The following is a 23,443-nucleotide window of genomic DNA, read 5'->3' as shown; positions in this document are numbered from 1 at the left end:
TCTTTTTTTATTAATAGCTGCTTTTTGTGACGTCTTCAGGAGAGAGGATTATTGTTCTGTAGGATTGTTTCATTTTATGCAAAGCAACAAACAGGGGCATGATGTGTCACCTAAATGTGTGGTCTTTTTGCTTGATGGAAACGACTGATGCCTTGCATAACATTTTATGATTATATTTTAATTTATAATTTAAAATATGTTCTCAGAATACACAGACTGTTTATGGACAGGTTATGGAGTCAGTCACAGCATATTTCGTCTACGAGTGAAACACAGGCGGTCTGAGGTTCCCCTTCTTTGCTTTCGAATTTACAGCCTACAAATGCCCTTCTTTAAAGATGTAAACAATTGAGACCACAGCAAGTTTCACTTACACTCGCAAACTTACCAGCAAGTTTATCACGTGAAATCAGTGGACCACATATCCACACAACTGCTATTTATACCATTTAGCAGTTGTAAAATATAATCATGCTCATGACATTATAATCGTACTAGATATAACAAAAAACAAGATTGTAAAAAAAAAAATTCTTTATTAAATAAATTCACCAAAAATGTGCATCAATTGCCTGTGAGACTCAACAGAGCTTCGAGTTTATAAAATCATTCTATGCCATTTTATTAGTTTAGAGCTTTACATCTCAACATCTCCAGAACTAAGTGCTCTGCACATTTCATACTGATGGTATGACGCCACAGAAGTCTGATGGTAATGTTCAATCCATCTTGTTCTGATCAGCTCTCTTCTCGTAGATCTGATGTCATAAACCAGAACAGCAACAGTAGCCATGCCCACCAGTGCAGAGACGACCAATCGGATCACAGCTTCAGTAAAACCACAACAGTGGATGGGATCTGAAAAACGTAAACACAGAATCAGAAACTTGCATTCAGTCTGAAGATAATGCCATATATTACATAATACATAATTTGGATATATGTGAAACCTGCTCTATATTTTTCAATATACTGCAATGTATGGCTATATAATAATGAATATGAAATATTTGTGTACATACATGTACATACAATATAAATGTGAATAGTTCACACACATTCAAACACACACACATAATTCAAGGAATGAGTTACAACAGATTTATAGTTCCCAGCATGCTTTGCTTCTGACTGTTAAAGGAGAGCAACTGTTAAAATTAAGTGTTTTTTAATGTGTTTTTCTCAATATTAATATAGGGGGAGATCTATTAGTGTTTAATGCTCTATTTTTTATTTGTTTATTAATATTTAAAATGTTTGCTGGAATGTCTGAGTTTTTGGGGTTACCATTGTGCTGAAGAGTAGAGCTTGATTAAGTTGATGAGTGTCCAAACATTATTGTAAATGTAAATAAATTATTGTATAAGTAATGACTGTGTACTCCTCAGTTTAGTGATAGTTCCTTAGCTAAATACTTCAGTACATGCATCCATGTTTGTGCTATTGATAACTAGGTTGAAAATATGAAAAATGTATCATGTAGATAATTTAAAAAAATTAAGAAATATATAACATTAAATATGTCTCTATATAAAATTGTGATTATGTTGCATGATTACATAGTGTATATCTCCAATATATTACACTTGCAGAATCATATCTGATCACATATACATCTATATATTTTGAAGTGTATTACTGAATATAAAATTAAATATGTTATGATATATTAGTAAACAAAAAGCTATTGTAACATATTTTTCTATATATGGATAGTGGCAATTCCTTTTGTATTCTTCAATATATTCTTATATATTGACACAATATACTAATTTCTATATTTTCAAATGTACCGTTAAACCATTAATTACTGAATATACAATTACATAAATTGTGATATACTAGCAAATATAATGTTATTGGCATATTTTTCAATGTATGAAAAGTGACAATATCTTATATTATTCAACATATTGTGTAGTATATATATATATAATATATAAGTATATACTATTCTGTATATTTTCAAATATACCATTAACCATTTGAACCGTATTGATCATTCATGTATGGGAAATATGTTTTCTTTTCGTAAGGGTTAGGAGTTCCAGTATAGGATGAAATGTTTGCAACCCCCCTTCGCCAGCTCTTAGATACACGCAACACTTCCCTGACGCTTGTCTACAATCTGTTCTCCATTCCTGTAAACTCCGAAAAAGAAAGCAAGCAAATGCTTCAACCCCCCCATTATCCATTATAGATTATTGTCCCTGTAAATGCAATTCTGTAAAAAAAAAATAATAATAATAAAAATTAAAAAAATAAAATAAAATGCATGCACTCTAAAAATGCTGGGTCGTTTTAACCCAATTTTTGGTAAAATATTAACAAACCCAGGCATTGGGTTAAAAGTGTAATTTTAAAATTGAACCAAATGCCTGGGTTTGTCCATATTTTACCCAAAATTGGGTTAAACAACCCAAAAAAGGGACAAACTCAGCCATTGGGTTAAAAATTTTATTTTAAAATTTAACCCAATGCCTGGGTTTGTCCATATTTTACCTAAAATTGGGTTAAAACAACCCAAAATATGGACAAACCCAGCCATTGGGTTAAAAATGTAATTTTAAAATTGAAGCAAATGCCTGGGTTTGTCCATATTTTACCTAAAATTAGGTTAAAACAACCCAGCATTTTTTAGAGTGTGAGCTTATCAAACAAAATCCTTCAATGCAATGTCAATTCACTTTGGGTAAAAGCATCTGCCAAATGCATAAAGGCAATTTTTAATAAGTTTGCAGTCGATTATAGGCCAATCAACAGCAGAAATGTGAATGATATGTACTACACTAATAAATATGTGTTGGGTTTTGACTTTAATCAGGCCACTTATGAACTAACGTGATTTCAGAGAGAAAAAGTAATCTCACACTGATTAACCTGAACACACATCTAACAGAGTTCTGCTCTGGAAATAAACACTAATATCATCAGCGATGTACCTGAACTTGGTTTATGGAGTTCAGTGTTGTAGTCATTCTCCGTTTGATTGTTCACCACAAAGCTGGACGTCACAAAATTTGAGCTTGATGATGTTTCTGATGATGAAGTACTCCGTGGAGATTCTGTTAATGACAGATGACTATGAAGTCACACTTCGATGAAGACAATATCATAAAATGTGGATTTAAGGAATATTAATTTTTTACAATTTGTTTCAAATGAGGGTTAGTGTAAATTACGCCATAACGGTCAACTCACCATTGACAGTAACATTGAAATTCTTGTATTCGGTTTCGTCGCCGACTATTGTTAGTTTGTAAAGTCCGGAGTCTGTGTTTCTGGTGTTTGTGATGGTCAGAGATCCGGTTAGATCCAGAGTCAGTCTGTCTCTGAATTTACTATCAAAGGTAGAGCTGGTTTGTGTGAGTTTGTTAAATTCAGCGATTCTTGTGCTTCCGATCGTCCACTGTATCAGCAAATATTTCTGTGTTTCAGTGACATCAGTGTTTAGAGTGACAGAATCTCCCTCCATCACCGACACTGAGTTCACTGACTCTGTCACATCTGGAAAAAAATGAAATAGAAATATATTTTGTCACCAAGAATGCATTATCTACAAGGATTTAACAATTTTTACCATCACAAATATATAAAATGACACAATAAGTTGAGGTATATATGAAAAATAAATACAAAACTGAGGTAAATAAAAAACTTTTATTTATGTCTTTAATAACATATAGACACAAATTGAGGCTCTGAGGCCTCTTACAGTCTAAAATACATCCCCATGTTCAATAAATATCATTTATACAAGGTCTGTGCTGTTGATGAGCATTTTCAAAACTGCAAAACTCGTACACCGACAGTCAAGCTTTTTTAGGTGGCTATGAAATTATTTGTTCCTCATTAATGGACACAATCAATTCTTCTTTTCAAGTGTCACGTGATATTTCTTCAGCACACGTTTTTGAGTAACAGAAGTGAAACACAAAAACACTCACTCAGCTGATTCAATCTAATTCAGTTGTCAAGTTAAAGTCATTGGTAGTTCATAGACTAATTTAGTTTTCATACTGAGAAAATTAAATGTTAACAAACCACCTTAAATTAGCTGAATGCCTATTGAAACAAAAATATATATATATATTTAAGATTGATTTAAATTTATTTCGAGTTGTCAATTTTTAGTGTTTTACAAGATAAATGTTGTTTTGGTAAGTTATAGTTTACCCACCACACACTCCAAAACGAATTAATAAAATTAGCCTACTTTTGTCTGTATGTCTGAAACATATGTCTGAAAAACGAAAAAAAAAACAAAAAAAAAAAAAAACAACAACAACAACAAAAACATTAGCCTATTCCATGGTAACCACAAATTAACCATGGTCTTGTAACATAAACCATAATTTAACTATGATATTTGTGTGATAAATGATAGTCAATTGTACAAAAAAAAAGTTTTACCTTTAATAAACCTTTTGGTATTACCAAAATAAAACATGGTTAATTTTCGAGAACTTAAGTCATTAAAACACATTCATAACTTACCAACCAGACGACACAAGCTCAAACAGAGCAAAACAAAAGCTTTAACCATATTCCCTGTTGTATTGTTCACCACGATGTAAATATCTGAAACTACATGATCCCGCTTTTTGTTGCTGCATGTCGTCAGTTCAGAGTTCGGTCGCTAGTGGGCGTTCCCAATTCCCATTGCTGGTTGCCTAGTAACGTTTTTGAGTGACAGAAGTGGTTGTCAATGCTGTTGACATTGAATACGTTTTCTCACCGCTAAAAATGAAAAATTTTAAACGGGAATATATTATATAAATTAAACATGTCCATAAACGCTTAGTTAGAAATCAGAATTTGGTACTAAAGCCTAATCTGTATACAGCACATGCATACCCTCAGTAACTTTTTACGGTTTTACAGGCTACAACCCCTTTTCCAGAAAAGTTGGAACATTTTGGAAAATGCAATAAAACCAATATGTGATTTGTCAATTATCTTGATACTTTATTTAAAAAAAATATTTCAAATGTTTTCACTGACCACCTCAAATATATTTTATGAATATTGCCTAAGCAACTTGAATAGAATTTGATGGCAACAAATGTTTTTCATGATAACAATTTCAGAGTTTCATGATAACAAATGTTACCATTTTTCTTTTATTTACTTTTGCATTTGTTGCTGATGAAAGTCTGGATGGTGTCTTTTGTCTTTGCCACCTCAAATATATTTTATGAATATTGCCTAAGCAACTTGAATAGAATTTGATGGCAACAAATGTTTTTCATGATAACAATTTCAGAGTTTCATGATAACAAATGTTACCATTTTTCTTTTATTTACTTTTGCATTTGTTGCTGATGAAAGTCTGGATGGTGTCTTTTGTCTTTGCCACTAAAAATGCTATGTTTGTTTCCCCCAAAACAAGCTGAATCATAAAATGGCCTGATTATTTCTGAAATCTTTCTTTAAATTATTTTCACACATGTCCTGACTGGGATTTTTTTTTCCATTTTTAATGGAAATAATCGACCAATCATGGCATACAGAAAACAGTCAAATGTAGGAGGGCTATGGGAACCAAAGCCAAATCCCAGATATTTCAGGCAATTTAGAAATCCTGGCCAGAAAAATGTCTAAGGATAATAATTGTGTACAGCATTAATACTTTCCCCAATGCAGATGACAATGCTTTAGCGCCACCTTGTGACTGAATAGGAATTCCATTATATAGAGCTGGTGAGTCCCGCCCCTTCAGCAAGCCCCGCTGGACCACTAGGTTGAAAAATCCTCAATGCAAGTGAATGAGAGAAAAAAAATTATTTTCTAATCCCGTTTGAATTTTGCAATGAATGTGAACATATGTTATCTGTGAATTTTTTATATAATGTTTCGTGTAAAGAATGCTACAATTTAGCGGGTAGAATTTTCATACGGTTAGACTTTGTGTGAGAGCACTTTGTGGACTACAACTCTTTCGACGTGTTTGATATACATCACCCCCACTAGCACACGGATCCCGCTACACATGCCTGTGTCTTTGGTGCACTTCACCGCCTTCTTTCAGGGTGAGCACAAACTAGTTGAGCGTGGTGAAAACCGTGATTTGTGGAGGGAAAATGTGTTATGCGGCGACGTCACATATGCGACGTGTAGTCTTTCTCGTTATGTCTATTCCACAACTGCTAGCCAAAGAATCATACAATATACTGTCAAACTCGTTACATGAGAAATTATATAAAAAATTCACAGAAAACATATGTTACATTCATGGCACAATTCAAACGGGATTAGAAAATAATTATTTTCTCTTATTCACTTGCATTGACGCTTTTTCAACCTAGATGTCCACTTGGAGTTTATACGGATGGGCGGGACTTACCAGCTCTATATTCAAAAATATTTAGCAGTTTTAATGCCTTTGACACTGTTGTTTTTCCACGTTCAGTCTGACATAAATTCCTGATATAAACCTTTTGACCTTTAGTCTAGGATCACATTAAACACAGTAATGCTGCAGTTATCAGTCATTTTGATTCATCGGTACATTTGTCTCCAGTTAGCATAGGATGTTTAGATTTTATAGAAGAAAATGTAAATGCCATGAACACACGTTCACACGTAAAAAATAAATAAAAGTAAAAAATACAGGAGTAACTGCGTATATTTTGAATGTAGAACTCATTAGCATTTTGTATCTTAGCAGAAGAGTGTTAAACCGCAGTGTGTATAGAGGTTAAAGTGTCTCTGCACTAACAGTTTCATCTGATCTCAACTTTTCACTTGGACAAAATACATCTTTAGTTGATGTAGCCTAAAGCATTCAGATTTTTGTATTAAACTCGATCATCTCTTGCTGAAAAGCAATTAATGTGGTGATTCAGTGACTGATGCAGCTGATGGTTTGTGAAGAGCAGATTAACACTGATTAAATTTGGTAATGCATTTAACAATGGAGATATTGATCAGGCCAAACATCTATGAATCATAGGACTCAGGACAGACAGGAGTGTCAAAATGTGTATATAGTAATTTATAGTCAAATATATAGTTAAAGATCAAATTAAGAGAAGGGAGGAACATAAACTGAAGAACTGTTCACACATTTATTTTTGTGTTTGTGGTCAATTGTTTTTCTTCTCAGCTTCTCAATTTCCTGTTCATGTAGTCAGCATCTTACTAGATCAGTTTAACAGTGTGATTCAGTTCGAGATTAATGTGTTATCTGTATTTATTTTAATCGCAATATTGTATCTCTGGTATTTTCTAGATAAAAAAAATCTGCTAATAAATAAGTGCAAGTAAAAATACATTGAAAAGATAAATGAGACCAGAACAAAGAAATGAGGGATGTTTTTTCAGAAGTTTGGTTGCATATTGTATTTTGGAAAGGAAATTATTTGATCAGTCATGGAGAAAACTTGACAATTCAAGACTCATGGTGAATTACTGCACTGAAGCCATTGAATGGCCAAATCATTTATTATAGCAATAAATAATCTATGTAATTTTATAATTTATAATTATCAATGAGAGTTTGAATGATCAACTCCAATTGTGATCCAATTGTGACATCAAACATCAGATAGTGTTACACTTAATAATAACCAACTAAAAACATGAATACTCTGTATTTATGAGTGACTGATTCAAAGATGCACAGTAACAAATACTAAAAAAAAACAAAGTCACTGAATCTTTTGGAATCTGTTTATTCACAAGAAACATCCAAACTGATTTACTAGAATGAATGGTGTCTTGAATTAAACTCCAAGGCTTATAATAATACAAAAGAATACGATCATTATGTATCGATTGTCATTGATCACTATTTTTGCAAAGATAGTTTAGAACATATGTATTGTAAAAAAATAACATAAAAACATGACTGTAATTAAAAATATTTGTATTTTCTTTTAATGGAATGTAAGGTTAACTAATAATCACTGACATTTTTATTAATATATTTCCTCAAGACAATTATGTACTCATAGCAGATCAAGAACATCTCCAGAGTTTAATGGTGTTTGCTCACTCTTCTATGGTTTTGATCCGAATTCACAAACCAGCACTGCAACAGTAGCCACGCCCACCAGAGCAGAGAGAGCCAATTGGATCACAGCTTCAGTGAAACCACAACAGTGGGTGCAGTCTTATAGGAGAAGAAATAGCCAGAATAATTATAAGAAATAAGTTTAATTTAATGTGTGAGCAATATACATAGTGTCATAGATGTACCTGCACATGTGTGGCAGAGTGTGTTGATGTCCAGATGTGTGGTCTGGTTGCTGACGGTATTGTTGATCACACAGCTGTAGGTGTTTTTATCCTGATATTCCACATCCAGATGTAGAGAGAGACTGCTGCTGAGATCAGACACACTGACGCTGGACAATACACTCATTCCTTTATACCAGGAGAGAGTCGCATCACTCACATTCAACACTGAACACAACATTGAACAATATGATGATGATGAAGATAAGTATCTGCTGATGACGGGAACAGGCAGACGAGCTGAGAAAAAAATGAGACCTCTTATTTACAGTAAGAAAGTTGTAATTTTATTGGTCTTTATTTGATGTGTTGAGTGTGAGTTTATTGTAATGACGGTCAGAGAGAGTGTCTCTCAACATCTAAAAATGATTAATGCTAAACTGGAATTAAAGTATAACTGTCACACAAAATTCATTGCATAGAAATGTACTGTAAAGAAATTTCTAAAATGTAATTTCTATAACTGTCACTGGCACAGAACATTATCAATGACATTATCATTAGACATGCAGGAAATGGTCATGACATTTTGACAAAAGACAAGATTGACAATGATGACGTACAGACATTGTTAGTAATTACTGAAAGTGTGAAAAGTGTTTTAACTCACCGTAGACGGTAAGATTGAATATGTTGAGCGGCGTCTTTGATCTGCTGCTGATGACTTTATAAAGTCCAGAGTCTGTGGTTCTGGTGTTTGTGATGGTCAGAGATCCAGTCTTCTCATCCAGTGTCAGTCTGTCTCTGAATCTCTCTAAGATATTTCCTTTGTTTTTAGCTATGAGACTGTTGTTGTGTCCAGTTCTCCACATTATCAGTTCACCTGTCTGTATTTCAGTATCAGTGTTTAGAGTGACAGATTCTCCCTCAGTCACTGACACTGACTTCACGGCATCAACACCAAACACTCCTGAACAACAAACAAAAACAGTTTCTCAAAAAGAAGCTTTTAGCCATATTTAAACTATTTGAACTAAACTATTGTCAGGGCAAAACAAATTTTCAAAGCACTCATTTCAATGTATAATTCAATCATTTTTAATATTTAAAAACTTTCATATTGGAAGGGAAAATCGGCAACGTTCAGAACAGCATTATGAGCTCTAAAATATTTTAGTCTAATAAAACATACATTTTATGGGAAATATTACGAGCAGAGGAATGTGTGGACAAATAATATAAAAAGCCATAAAAATACTTACCATACAGACTCCATGAACACACACAGAAGAAAATAAACACCTCAGACATTTTGTTTTGTTTTTTCAGAATTTTGCCAAAGAGTTTCGCTACAGAAATATTATGATAACCAGTTCTGGCGCTCTTGAAAGTGTAGCTGAACGTGCAGCTGGTGTAGAAGAAGTGGTTTCGTGAAACTGCACTGTCAATAAACTCCTGCAGTAGCTCCGCCCACACAGACTGAACGTGACCAGAGAAGAGCGATATGGTTCAAATGTTCACATTTTCTATTCTTAAAACCATCATGAATCTCTAGGCAAGAGGTTCTAATGAAACGACCATATTAAACTGAGTGTGTGAGATAGACATAAAGATCGATGTACAGTCAGTGGGGCCATAGGAAATAAAGGAAATAGCATGAAGCTAACTGCTTGTCTGAAGTCAAAATAGAGTCAGATATCACAGAAGTTAAATAAAGGAGCTGCTCTATAAACTTACAGAAGAAACCAACACAGATATGTAGGCTACACACAATATCACAGGAGGGCCGTGTGAAATCTGTTGGTTCATACTGTATTTGATAACTGATGTACAAAATCAGATAGAGTTTGCACTTTAAACAACCATCTGACTGAATATGTTGACCGTAAAAACGAATTAGTCCATAATTATAATAATTATTTAGATGTCTCTCCATCTACAAATATCTACTGACGCTCCATCTAGTGGCTGTAAGAATAATCTCTTTTGATGACGCCTAGCATGACAAATCCGGAGAATGAATGAGAAAAACAACACAATCAGAACAGATATAAGATAAAATAATATCAGACATGTTTAAAATGAACACAAGAAACTTACTTTTGCTATGGTTAAATAAATGTTCAGTAATTTCTTCAATATAGGCTATACATTTTTTCAAATTCTATAGTGTTGATATGGCAACTAGAAAATTCGTCCGCTAACCTCCATAATGTGCCGTGTTTCAAATCAATGCCAGTTGGAACTCCTAATCAAATGATAACATTAATTACTGCCAGGTGGTGTTTAATTAATTGAATTAACGAGATGAATGCATATTAGAGTGTGAAGAGTGGCTTGATAAGGGTTAGTCTTGGGTGATCTGTCCTCATGGCTGTGAGGGAGATTTGTGTTTGGAAGAAGCTCATTTTCACCCTTTTTCTCTTTGCTGTTGATGGACTTAAAGAACCAGGTAAGTACCAGCTTTGAAGTAAACAGAAGCATTCTGTTTTTGTGTGGAAGTTGTTTACTAAACTTTACAGATGGTGAAAATAAGCTTTGTGAACCATTGAAGCTTTCCTTTAACACCATTACTACTCTTGGTTTGTTTGCCATCCAGTGATCAAATGGATGATGGTCATGTGTTTTTTTTTTTTGTGTCCCCTTTCCTAACCTTGATCATTCCTAACAGGTATCCGTGACTCGTTTTGATGAGACTCCAATTGTGAACAAAGTGACGGCGTCGATATAGCTCCAGCAGTGCAGATTCTGGTCTACAGCGTTCTTCCCAGTGAGAATGTTGCTGTGCTCTCTTACCACCCTTGACTCCAGCGTGGACCTCGGCCATTCAGCCTCCCTCTGTTGGACATTACATCTTCTTCGCCATGGACTTGCTGCCCTACGGCTCTCCACCTCTTTCGCCTTTGACTAGCTCCGCCCTCCCTCAGGTTCCACCTCCATCTATGGTTGCTGCAGCTCAGCCTCTAACCTCAGGATCGCTGCTTCCACTTCAGGGGGTCGGCGCTGTGGCCTAGTCGCGGTCGCCTAGGTCTTTGTGTCTCACTGCCTCATCGCTTCTCTGGCTACGTGGTGTGCTCCACCTCCATCACCTCTGGTAAGCCCCTTGGTAGTGTTGGGACTCTTCACTCCATGGCTACTCCATTCTGCGACGCCACCGTGGGATGCAGTCCTGACTGTGGGCTGAGTCTCCGTCAGCCCTTCCCTGCTCAAGGCCATCCCCCTGGCTGTCACCACCATCTGCACCAACCTTTTTCTTGGTTCTCTTCGGCTTTTTATTGTCCTCCAGCTAACTGAATGCCCAAGCCGTCCACCCGCCCAAGCCGTCCGCCCGCCCAAGCCGTCCGCCCGCCCAAGCCGTCCGCCCGCCCAAGCCGTCCGCCCGCCCAAGCCGTCCGCCCGCCCAAGCCGTCCGCCCGCCCAAGCCGTCCGTCCGTCCGTCCGCACGTCCGCACGCCCGTCCGCACGCCCGTCCGCACGCCCGTCCGCACGCCCGCCCAAGCCGTCCGTCCGCCCGCCCGTCCGTCCGCCCGCCCGTCCGTCCGCACGCCCGCCCAAGCCGTCCGTCCGCCCGCCCAAGCCATCCGTCCGCCCGCCCGCCCAAGCCGTCCGCCCGCCCAAGCCGTCCGTCCGCCCGCCCGCCCAAGCCGTCCGTCCGTCCGTCCGCCCGCCCAAGCCGTCCGTCCGCCCGCCCGCCCAAGCCGTCCGCCTGCCCAAGCCGTCCGTCTGTCCGTCCGCCCGCCCAAGCCGTCCGTCCGCCCGCCCAAGCCGTCCGTCCGCCCGCCCAAGCCGTCCGTTGGTGCAGGTGATGGTGACAGCCAGGGGGATGGCCTTGAGCAGGGAAAAGCTGACGGAGACCCAGCCCACAGTCAGGACTGCATCCCACGGTGGCGTCGCAGAATGGAGTAGCCATGGAGTGAAGAGTCCCAACATTACCAAGGGGATTACCGGAGGTGATGGAGGTGGAGCACAGCACGTAGCCAGAGAAGCGATGAGGCAGTGAGACACAAAGACCTAGGCGACCGCGACTAGGCCGCGGTGTCGCAGAATGGAGTAGCCATGGAGTGAAGAATGCCAACACTAGTCTCCCAAGTCTTTGAGGTGAAAAAATACGTAAGTAAATTGTTGTGTAAGGGCAGTTCAATGACAAATCTGAGGCCTTAATCTAAAGCGCTTTGTTTCTGGTTTAGTTTTGCCCAAGTTTGACATGACCGTAAACACACCGCAGACCTACAGCATTGCAGTTATGGGACTAAAAGTTGAGTCTTGTGCCAAGTGAGTGATGCTTTATTTTCTTGTCTTGTGGTTGGTCAGTTCTTTATCTTCTTATGATGTTTCCCAGATATACATATGGCCAACCTTTCCTTTTGCCTGTGCTTGACTTAATTGTGTCTTTGTTCTCCTACCAGATGAATGCCACTCTTACTGTTGATGCGTCAGTGTTTTTCAACACCAAATTTGAGGACCAAATGCAAGACGCATTTCTTGTAAATGTGAATGTTACTGAGGAGGGAACAGGTGAGCTATTAGCTGATCTGGACCATGTACTCTTTATCATTTTTACAAGACATGCACTTTAAGCCACAAAGTTGATATTCTTCACTGTTTGTTTGGGCTTTCTCTCGCAGATGTAATGGTGTCAAAATCTGCAATGGTGTCCTTTACAAACAAAGCTGTATATCTCTTTGAGGGGAGCAACTGGCCCAACAAACTGCTGTTGAATCTAACCACAATCAAGAATGGACGGGCTGTGTGCTCCCTAAACACTGCTAATCTTAAGGCTGATCTGAATCTGGTGGTACGACTTGTATTTTGTAAAACTTAAGACTTTTTCTAACATGATACTGATTAAGTTTGATCTTCCCCAGGCGAGTGCTAATCCAGAGGTTTTTTATGGTTATAAATCGCCATACTTCACTACAGATACAAGGTTTGTACAGCTTCTCCTACCTGTTTCTCCAGACAACCCATTGTTTAGTGAACTGACTGTAGTGAAGCTCAATCAGCCGCTCAAATGTGGTGTTTCATTTCCAGTGACCGTGGAGTATTCATTTGTTGGAGAGGCTGGTAGCTACAGTGCTGACATAATCTATAGGGTGAGTGGACATAACTTTTGTAGTTAAGTTTGCTGGTCTGTTTGTTCCGCAACTTGCACACCTATGTCTTCTGTCAGGTTTTATCCAAAGGAGTGATTGTCCTCCATGGATTTCAGACGGTTAAAGCAAAGGCTGGTGATGCAGTCACAAGTGGCTCTACGACGTTCCAGTTGTCTGTCAGCGTCGATATGGCTCCAGTAGTGCAGATTCTGGTCTACAGTGTTCTTCCCAGTGAGAATATAGTTGCTGGTAGTGTGCCGTTTGACACCGATCTGTATTTGCAGAATCAGGTACTGTATGATGTGGCTATTTTTCAATTTGGTAATGTTGGTGTATGTCCTACAGCGTGTTGGTCCTTGTTCCAGGTGTCTCTGCAGTTTTCTCCAGCTACGGCTGTTCCTGCGGACGGAAACGTTCTGATGGTTTCTGCTCAAGCAGCATCTCTGTGTGGCCTCAGTGCTGTAGATCAGAGCGTCCGGATCATGGAGCCAGGAAGACGTCTGAGTGAGGCACACAGACAGCCTTTCAGCAATCAGGTTTTTTGTTTGGGCATTTAATCTGAATATTTCAGTGTGTGGCACTTCTAATTAGAATGCCACTTCAGTTTACCCCAGTGTCTGAAGTACATGGGCCTGAATTTTTATCGCAACTTCAGTGTCGGTACGTCTGTTAGTTTGATTCTTGCTCTAGAAATTGGTACATGATTTAAAGATAAAATGAAAAAAATGTAGGCTTTTAATATGACGGTCGGAAGTCCGTGCGTGCGTGCGTGCTTGCGTGCGTCGGTCCGTGCGTGCGTGCGTCCGTCTGTCCGTCCATCAGACACAAAGACCTAGGCGCAGCAGAATGGAGTAACCATGGAGTGAAGAGTCCCAGCACTAGTCTCCCAAGTCTTTGAGGTCCAAAAAATACGGTAAGTTGTGTCTCGATAGGGAAGTTCAATGACGGATCTGGGGCCTTAATCTAAAGCGCTTTGTTTCTGGTTTAGTTTTGCCCAAGTTTGACGTGACCGTAAACGCACCGCAGACCTACAGCGTTGCAATTATGGGACTGAAAGTTGAGTCTTGTGCCAAGTGAGTGATGCTTTATTTTCTTGTCTTGTGGTTGGTCAGTTCTTTATCTTGTTATGATGTTTCCCAGATATACATATGGCCAACCTGTACCTGGTCAAGCCTTAGTGGAAGTGTGCTGTGATCCATTTCCATACATTCTGCTTCATAATTTGACCAGACTGTGCCTGACTCAAACTGCAAAGGTGTGTGACTCCTGCCTTACTGCTGAGGGTTTTTCCTTTTGCCTGTGGTTGACTTAATTGTGTCTTTGTTCTCCTACCAGATGAATGCCAAGGGCTATGGCTCTCTCACTGTTGATGTGTCAGTGTTTTTCAACACCAAATTTGAAGACCAAATGCAATACACATTTCTTGTAAATGTGAATGTTACTGAGGAGGGAACAGGTGAGCTATTGGCTGATCTGAACCATATACTCTATCATCTTTACAAGACATTCACTTTAAGCCACAAAGTTAATATTCTTCTCTGTTTGTTTGGACTTTCTCTCGCAGATGTAATGGTGTCAAAATCTGCAATGGTGTCCTTTACTAACAAAGCTGTATATCTCTTGGAGGGGAGCAACTGGCCCAACAAACCGCCGCGGCCAATGCCCTGTACTCGGACTTCTCCAAGGCGAAGAATTTATGCAGATCAGAGAGTTCTCTCCTCAAGTCCATATACAGCAGCCACTGAGGGCAGGCCAGTTCTGCCTAGAGATCAAGACGATCCAACTCAGCCCATGAGGGCACTGCCTGTAGATTCACGAGGTGACCTTCTGCATTCTCATTCTGTCAGTCACAAAGAGATTGATTATCTCACTGACAACCTAGGAGACCTGAGACTACCAGGCTCAGCAACTCTGCTAACTTCAAGTCATCCTTTCTCTTCTTATGAACCAACTCAATCCCAACACAAGCTAGCCCATCAAGAAGATGCTACATATCCTCAACCTGGTATTAGGCACATGGATAAACCACGTGGTTACTACAAAACAGACCACAGAGGCCATAACACTATGTCCACTGACCAAAGAGATCGCAACCAATATCCCGCAGCCGCAGTTTATGCCTCAGGACTACAGTCAAGAGACAGCAGCTACGTATGGGACTTATAAAGATCAAAGTCTGAACTGCAAACCGGTCCGCTATTTCCCTTCCACTGAACTATATGGTTATCAGCAACCTTATCATGGGATTCCAGCTACAAGTCCAGTCTATTGAGATTAGAGACTTACTTCAAGGGATACATTAGCTCACCGTGCACATGAGAGACATGCATATGAGAGACACTCAGACAGCTATGGTCAATCAGCTCCTAATCCGGCAAACAAATCAAGCTTCTTGACCCCACGACAGTACGCAGATTACGCTCAGCCTGAGACATATCAGCCATACCACCCAGTGCGCCCTCCTTCTCTTCCATATCCTCATGTAGAGCCCACCTACAGAGGTCCTATTCCCACCATTCCTCATTTTTGCAGTGAAGATCCCAGAGAGTTTGCACGACTCAAAATTGCACTGGAGAATTTGCTACCTGCTGAGGCTACAGAACGTTTCAAGTACCAAATACTCGTTGATCATCTGAAACAGGAGAATGCCTTGCTCACTGCAGACTCGTACGTCAACGGCAGGTACCCATACGCCAACACCATGAGGTCTCTAACTGCACTTTATGGTCAACCACATCAACTCGCACTACAAAGAATTGGAGAATTGATGGATGGCCCAAAAATCAGGAGTGGTGACACTAAATCTTTTAGACTGTTTGCCCTCAAAGTGCGTGCATTAGTTGGAATGCTGGACCAACTTGGAGCTAAAGGATGGACAGAGCTCAAATGTGGGTCACATGTTTAACGTCTCCTTGCCAAATTGCCTCATGATCTTAAAGCAAACTTCAGAAGGTTCGTTAACCCCATTCAGAACCCAGTTCCAACACTGATAGAAATCAGCGATTGGCTAGAATATGAGCTCAGAATACAAGAGGATGAGTCCCAATACGTTTGTAATGTAAGCAGAGCCTACTCTCAGCCACAGAGAGAACAGCAAAGGAATTGCAAGCCGGTTCAACGATTTGCTACTGTCTTGCCTGGTGGCGAACAGAGTAAACCAGCAAGTGTTACAGGAGTCAAGAAGGAGAAACCAACAAAGTACTACCCCTTCTGCAACTGTGTGCAGCATTACTTCAATCAGTGCGCTACTTTCAAACTGCTGAATCAAGATCAAGTGGAGTCTTGGCTCAAGTCAAATCAGAATGGCTTTAGGTGTGGCTGTGAGCACCAGATCTCACAATGTAATCTTAAAGCGAAATGCAAAGAATGTGAAAAGAGACATTTAAAAATACTGCATGACTTCAATGCCAAAGGTAAACATGAAACACAAGCTTCAGCAGAAAACAGTTGTCTTGTGAACTCAGAAGTAGAGACTTTGTATCTGGACAGACCAACTGCAGGCAGCAAAGTTTTTTTCAAGGTCAGCCGAGTGATCTTGAGAAATGGAGAGAAGGAATTTGACGCATGCGCTATATTGGATGACGGATCAGAGAGGACAATGTTACTGTATGAATCAGCACAGCAACTTGATCTTCAAGGACTTCCTGAAGATATAGCCATTGGGCGGCTGTTTCATTCTCAGTACCTTCTGCATTTCAGCCAAACAAATCCTTCACCATTGAAAGAGCTTTTACAGCCAAAGAACTGAGCCTGGCAAAACACACTTGCCCTGTTAAGTTTCTGCAGAAGAAATACAGATATCTGCAAGGTCTGCCCATTCCCTCATTCCAGCAGGCTCAACCACTCTTACTCATTGGCTCAGATTATCCACATTTAATCACAGCTACAGAGAAAAAAAAAATCATTGTAAAATTGTCCTAGAATATGTGTTTTGGGAAAGATTTGCCTCTGAGTTAAGTGGAGGGGAAATGTTGTATGTTAAGGGTGGTCTTGGGTTTATCCAGTAGGGGGCGGTGGCACACTGTGTTGTGGGCTGGTGCACTGTTAAAAGCAGAGAAGAACGCGCATGTGGGCGCTTGTATTTGTGTGTGGCTGGCTACAGAGATGAGTCCTAATAAAAAGAGACCATCCTGAAGTTCCTGTTTTCTCTGAGTTTTTCTTTGGTATCTACGATACAACAGTTGCTCTGTGGAATTTAATTATGGTTGTAAGGAGCAGAAAACCAGTTATTTTAACAGCCAAAGGACAGTGAGAGACTTGACTGGGCCAAACATCTGAAGATCAGTAGGCCTATGTCAGGAATCTCATGCGGGTTCAACAGCCCTGAATACAAATATGCACTAAAATAGTCATGATGAGAGATAAAGATTAACCTAAGAGCAGGTTAGAAAATAAACTGAAGATCGGACTAATGTTGACACATTTATTTTTGTGACAGCGCTGCTCAGGTCTTTTTCTCATTTCACACCGTGTTTTATTCTGAATCTTCTCAGTGTTTTTAATGGCAACATCCACGTCCATGACGCATTTAAGTTGTCACCTTTTAAAATACATATTGCATCTATAGTTTTCTTGTGAATAACCTAGTAGTGTCTCTTGTACATTCTCGATTAAAGTGTCCGCTAAATGAGTAAATGTAGAATTCAGAAGCAATATAAACTAAAGTGATTTTTTTTTTTTTTTATAAAATAATGCAATCCGAAAACACCACATTCTCAAGTGGTTTTTTATCACTTTTTATATTAGATTTCACTAGTCATGCAGCAAACTTTACAATGAAAAACTGTTCATGGATATTTGATCTAACAGACTAAACATTAAAAAAAAAATAATAAAAAAATAAACACAGTTGAGTGATGGTGCTGTGCTTGCATGACAGTCTTTTTCCTGATCAAGAATGAGGCCAAACAATTTAAAGATTATATGTTTATTTTGATATGGTAAAAAAAGAGGCATAAAGTAACAAAAATAGCATGAAATATTCTGCAAGTACATTTTTGCACATCTCTTTTATGAACTTTTACACTAAAGATTTATTACACTAAAATATCACAGCGAGCGAGAGAGAGAGAGAGAGAGAGAGAGAGAGAGAGAGAAACTACTTTATATTAACAGACTTACTACCTTTTCTGGGAATGACATGAGGGTGCATAATTTATACAGACGATTAAGAATTTAGATAATGATTTAAATAATGTTTTGGGGTGAACTGTCCATTTAATTGAGAACATTAAGCTAAATGCACTATTAATCCATTTTTTTGAATCAGTTTCTCTAAAAAAAAAGTGTTTCTCTCAAAATGCTTTTTTTTTTTGCTTTCAATGCAAAGCGAATAATATAATGCACATTCATTCATGAATATAAGAGCTATTTTTTGTTTAATCTTCAGTGATGCTGAACTTAATCAGCCAGCTATCCATCAAGTTGTGTGATAACTAAACAAATGGTGTAATGATTCAGTTCGACTCCCAAGACAAGACAATGCTCACCCGACTGGCCAATAGGAACGTGGCCCCGCCCATGACACAATTTTCACAGAGAAAGGAAAACCACTATGGGAAAACCCTGACACAAGAGCAAGAAATTGCAGCGAGAGCAAAGAAACACCTTTTTTTAGAGAAAATGTTTTCACACTGATAGTAAATTTGATTTTTTTTTTTAATCAATAGATTTTTTTTTTCTTGTATGTAATATGACACAATCCTAGATCCACATGCTTTAGGCTGAATTCTATTTTGAAATGTGCAGTGGTACACCTTATTTTTAACATAAGAGTAGGTGCAATCTACATAAAAGTAGGTACTTCTGCTTAGTTATTTTAGCTGTAGAAAAACAGTCCGTTATGTTGATAAGCTGTATCTATTATTTTAATGCGTCACTGTAATCACACTGGTTTGCAGAGCAAACAGGTTTACCATTTACTGTACTTTTTTATTCGTTTTTTAAACTTTTTACCTATAGCATTGAATGAATAAAACTCAAAACTTGAATGAGTTTGCTTTTGAAAAAAAGAAATAATCTTGGAAATGATATTTACTCAAAGGAGTTCTCGTGATATATTGACACCAGGGATTCATGGATCTTCATTTGGTTGAACAGTATTTGTTGCTGCGATCTGCACAGTCTTCTTCCGTGGAAGATTTCTGGTTCTGAATTCATAAACCAGAACGACCATCACAGCCACGCCCACCAGAGATGAGAGAGCCAATCGGATAACAGCTTCAGTGAAACTACAACAGCGACTTTCTTAAGAGAGAAGAAATGAGCAATGTTAGAAAACATATATAATTCATGTTTGGGAAACACAGATATTTGATAGAATATTTGAATATTTGATAACAAATCGGTTATTTAAAAGCCACATTTTCCAGGTGATTGGAACAAAATACTGTGAAGGACTGTTACTTTCTGAACCGGGACCATATTTGTTTTCCATATTACCAATATATATAAGTTTCGATAATATGCTCTCAATGGCAAATTCGAAAAATCGATTGCATGCATTTTTAAATGCTCATGACAAACGTCTCACAGCTGTAGGCCCATTTATTTTCTTCAAATAATTTGCATAAAATTTCTTGATGCTTTTGGATGCTCTCAGTGTAAGCTTGCTGTAACCTGCTGCTCACTTTTTCTTCAAAAACTGTTAGGCACTACAGTTCACAGTGAGTGTCAAAAACACTGCCCAGATAGCAAACTGACATTGAATCAACGTGGAAATATGACATAGAAACAACGTTGATCTGACATTGTTTTGCTCATCGAATTAACGTTGAACCAACGTCAGACGCGTCATTCTTTCAAAACTAACGGAAAATCAACTTGAAATCAACGCGTTGTTTCAACGTTATGAAAGCAAACCAATTTTCGATTTCATTTAGCTTTGAAGAATGCCGCGTCTGACGTTGGTTCAACGTTAATTCGATGAGCAAATCAACGTTGTTTCAATGTCATGAGAGACGTCGTTTCCACGTTGATTCAATGTCAGTTTGCTGTCTGGGTGAGCAGCTGCCGCGAAAAACAAATTTAGTTTAAATTGATAAAATAGTTTGTTTTAGTCGCATTTTAGTCGCAGTTTCCCCTATTAAATCCAGTCACGCAGCAGATCTTTCGCCACTCTCTTGCTGAGGGGGGTTGTTCCGGCGGGAAAGTGACGTCAATGCATTACTAGGACAGAGAGGAAGTCGTGAAAAGTTTAACTTTATGGAAATTAAGCTCCTTTTGCAATCTAGTGACAATTGAGTTTGTCAAAACATGACAGTGTATTTAAGGAGAGACTTAAAATTCAACCACATTCATGTTTAGCCCCCAAAACAATCTGTCAATCGTCTTTATTTACCCAGACAGCAACATAGTGTCGGCCCAGATCCGGCCCATATCAGGTAAATGTTAATTGTTTTACGCCTTGTTTTACGTGTTAAAAGGTGAATACACAGACAGCAAAATAGTGTCTGCCCAGATCCGGCCCACATCTGGTACTTATGGATTCAACGTGTACCAGATGTGGGCCGGAGCCGACACTGTTGATATCTGGGTATATATATATCGAATAATCCAGCATGTACTCACCACAGACAATAAGATTGAATATGTTGAGCGGCGTCTCTGATCTGGTTGTTTTGACTTGATAAAGCCCAGAGTCTGTGGTTCTGATGTCGGTGATGGTCAGAGATCCGGTTTGATCCAGTTTCAGTCGACCTATGAATCTCCCATCAGCACTACCATTATAAAATTTCGGTTCATTGTTCTGTCTATTGATTTGAGCAATGAGAATGTCTTTATGTCCAAAATTCCACCTTATCTGATCATCTTTTTTTATGTTAGTAACATTAGGCTTTAAAATGACAGATTCTCCCTCCATCACTGACACTGACTTCACTTCATCTGCACTGCCAAAAACACCTGTAGAACAAACAGAGAAGATTGCTTCAAACTAATTTGATATTGTTGTTTTTTTTAAATAGTGCAACACAAACATTTGACACTATTGAATGCATGCATAATTGTAATAAGTTCACATTTTCAAACAATGGGATTTATTTTGCATGAGTTATGAATCAGATTGATTGATTTACAATCATCATAATTTATACACTCTCAGAAAAAAAGGTACAAAAGCTGTCACTGGGGCTGTACCTTTTCAAAAGGTACACTTTTGTACCCAAAGGCTGCATATTGGTACCTTAGTGGTACATATTAGCACTTAAAATGGACATATTACCACCTGAAAAGGACATATTAGCTCATGAAATTGACACATTAGCAACTAAAATGTGCATATTAACACTTAAAATGTACATATTAGCAGTGTTGTAGTACTCGAGACTCGGACTCGTCTCGGACTCGGTCTCGAGACCATATTTTAATGGTCTTGGTCTTGTCATGGACTCGTGTCCATTTGGACTCGGAATTGACTCGTACTCGAACATTTTTTTTTTTAGGACTCGGAATTATTCCCGAGTCCACTCGAGTTCAATTAAAAATATTTTTCATGATTATTAATGTATGTTAATAAAATATTTCTTTAAATTGATTGACACGCCCAGTGATTGGTGATTTTCTAGTGCGCAACTGCGCATTACAAATTGTAATAAAATTACTTTTAACACCACCTACTATGTGGCCTTTTTACCCTAAACTGATCATATTTTTTAAACTCTAAGTAAATTAAGTAAAATAAAAAAAGGATTTCTCTAAGTAAATAAAAGTAAATTAGGTAATCAACCCTCACTGGTCTCGGTCTCGACTCGGACTCGACCGTCTCTGGTCTCGGACTCGACTCGGACTCGACTCTCTATGGACTCGGTCTTGACTCGGACTCGAGTGAGGTGGTCTCGACTACAACACTGCATATTAGTACCTCAAATGTACATATTACCACCTAAAATAGACATATTAGCTCATGAAATGGACATATTACCTCCTGAAATGGACATATTAGCCCCTAAAATGTACATACTAGCACCTAAAATGTACATATTAATACTTAAATGTACTTATTAGCTCATGAAATGGACAAAAGATTACCTTTTGAAAAGGTACAGCCCCAGTGACAACTTTTGTACCTTTTTTTCTGAGAGTGTAACATATTCTTATTATAATTGAAATAGTAAACTGTGCACCTTAAAACAAGTAGAACTTACCAACTAAACACCACAAGCACAAATGGAGGAAAATCGGGTGGATCATTTTCTTCAGCAGTTTGAACGTCAGAACAGTTTCAAATAACGAAAGACTTGATTCTACCGTCAGATGATCTGAAGATGAAAGAGATGTCTGAGCTAAAGTGCTCAGTGTGAATAAATACCTTTCAGAGTCTGAACGCCTTCTCACATGACTTATAAAGGAAGTCTAAGGTACTGCAGATTATTGGTCCTCCATGAGATATTTTAAGATTGGTTTGACTTCCCCTATATGCCAGTGTAGGGCCTAATATGTGTATGTGCATTAGTATGATGTGATCTTGGCCAATTTTGACCTCAGACCACCTGACACATTCTGGTTACATTTTATTATAAGGTGTTGTTTTTACGGCATAATCATATATTTAAGTAGTGCGAAATATTAATTAACAACATGTATTTTGGGTTCAGGTATAGACGTTTTTTTGTGGGCGGAGCTTAGGTGGAGGCAGAAAGATCCATCTGGCCGCTTCACTAACGCTAGTTAGCAAGGTTTGTTAGCTTGTTTTTTAACAATGACTGGAGAAAATCCGATATTATCTTAATTTGTAACTAAGGTCACTCAGTGTCCAGGACCGCGATTGTTATTTCCAAAAGTTATTTTTAACGGACGGAACCAGATTGGCCGACCTGTAGCCGCCTAACGTTACACCACTCAATGTATGGATGATCTGACAGGATTAACGTTACATTACCTCGGTTGAGTGGCCTGACTTCTACACCTACCTTACAGAGAAACCGATCGTAAAAAGAAACTGAGGGCATATAAATCTTTAGATGCCAATATGGTCCTGTACAAGACTTCCCAGACAGCAAACTGACATTGAATCAACGTGGAAACGACGTCTCTCATGACATTGAAACAACGTTGATTTTGCTCATCGAATTAACGTTGAACCAACGTCAGACGCGGCATTCTTCAAAGTTAAATGAAAATCGAAAATTGGTTTGCTTTCATAACGTTGAAAACGTTCAAGTTGATTTTCC

General features: G+C 38.4%; 3 protein-coding genes across 6 annotated transcripts; 1 reads left to right on the top strand and 2 right to left on the bottom strand.

The window, feature by feature from the left end:
* Nucleotides 1-516: 516 nt before the first annotated feature.
* Nucleotides 517-22,526, bottom strand: LOC120475691 (uncharacterized). The gene is made up of 9 exons (XM_039666362.2): nucleotides 22,418-22,526; nucleotides 20,844-21,176; nucleotides 19,351-19,520; nucleotides 14,923-15,036; nucleotides 13,393-13,774; nucleotides 4,498-4,587; nucleotides 3,202-3,507; nucleotides 2,943-3,065; nucleotides 517-858 (listed from the first exon to the last, which is right to left on the bottom strand). Exons 1-9 carry the CDS (start codon nucleotides 22,461-22,463, stop codon nucleotides 638-640), a joined length of 1,785 nt encoding a protein of 594 aa, XP_039522296.2. The 5' UTR covers nucleotides 22,464-22,526; the 3' UTR covers nucleotides 517-637.
* Nucleotides 7,675-10,394, bottom strand: LOC120475685 (uncharacterized). 2 transcript variants are annotated; one of them, XM_089121635.1, is made up of 4 exons: nucleotides 10,282-10,394; nucleotides 8,852-9,151; nucleotides 8,203-8,481; nucleotides 7,675-8,116 (listed from the first exon to the last, which is right to left on the bottom strand). In XM_089121635.1, exons 2-4 carry the CDS (start codon nucleotides 9,051-9,053, stop codon nucleotides 8,004-8,006), a joined length of 594 nt encoding a protein of 197 aa, XP_088977761.1. In that variant the 5' UTR covers nucleotides 9,054-9,151; nucleotides 10,282-10,394; the 3' UTR covers nucleotides 7,675-8,003. The 2 variants fall into 2 exon arrangements, with proteins under 2 accessions (XP_088977761.1, XP_039522288.2); XM_039666354.2 differs by lacking the exon at nucleotides 10,282-10,394 and adding an exon at nucleotides 9,444-9,606 and having other exon boundaries at nucleotides 7,685-8,116.
* LOC120475695 (murinoglobulin-2-like) lies at nucleotides 12,853-14,525 on the top strand. 3 transcript variants are annotated; one of them, XR_016146919.1, is made up of 5 exons: nucleotides 12,853-12,976; nucleotides 13,047-13,108; nucleotides 13,213-13,274; nucleotides 13,352-14,347; nucleotides 14,415-14,525. XR_016146919.1 is itself a non-coding variant. In XM_039666366.2 (5 exons), exons 2-5 carry the CDS (start codon nucleotides 13,072-13,074, stop codon nucleotides 13,829-13,831), a joined length of 504 nt encoding a protein of 167 aa, XP_039522300.2. In that variant the 5' UTR covers nucleotides 12,853-12,976; nucleotides 13,047-13,071; the 3' UTR covers nucleotides 13,832-14,510. The 3 variants fall into 3 exon arrangements, 2 of the variants coding, with proteins under 2 accessions (XP_039522300.2, XP_088977783.1); XM_039666366.2 differs by having other exon boundaries at nucleotides 13,352-13,564; nucleotides 13,640-14,510; XM_089121657.1 differs by having other exon boundaries at nucleotides 13,352-14,510.
* Nucleotides 22,527-23,443: the final 917 nt, after the last annotated feature.

The sequence above is a fragment of the Pimephales promelas genome, chromosome 2 (assembly GCF_988280905.1).
Source record: "Pimephales promelas chromosome 2, fPimPro1.hap1.1, whole genome shotgun sequence".
NCBI classification, from domain to species: Eukaryota; Metazoa; Chordata; class Actinopteri; order Cypriniformes; family Leuciscidae; genus Pimephales; species Pimephales promelas.
The sequence above is the reverse complement of the archived record's forward strand: the minus strand, read 5'-3'. Positions and strand labels throughout refer to the sequence as shown.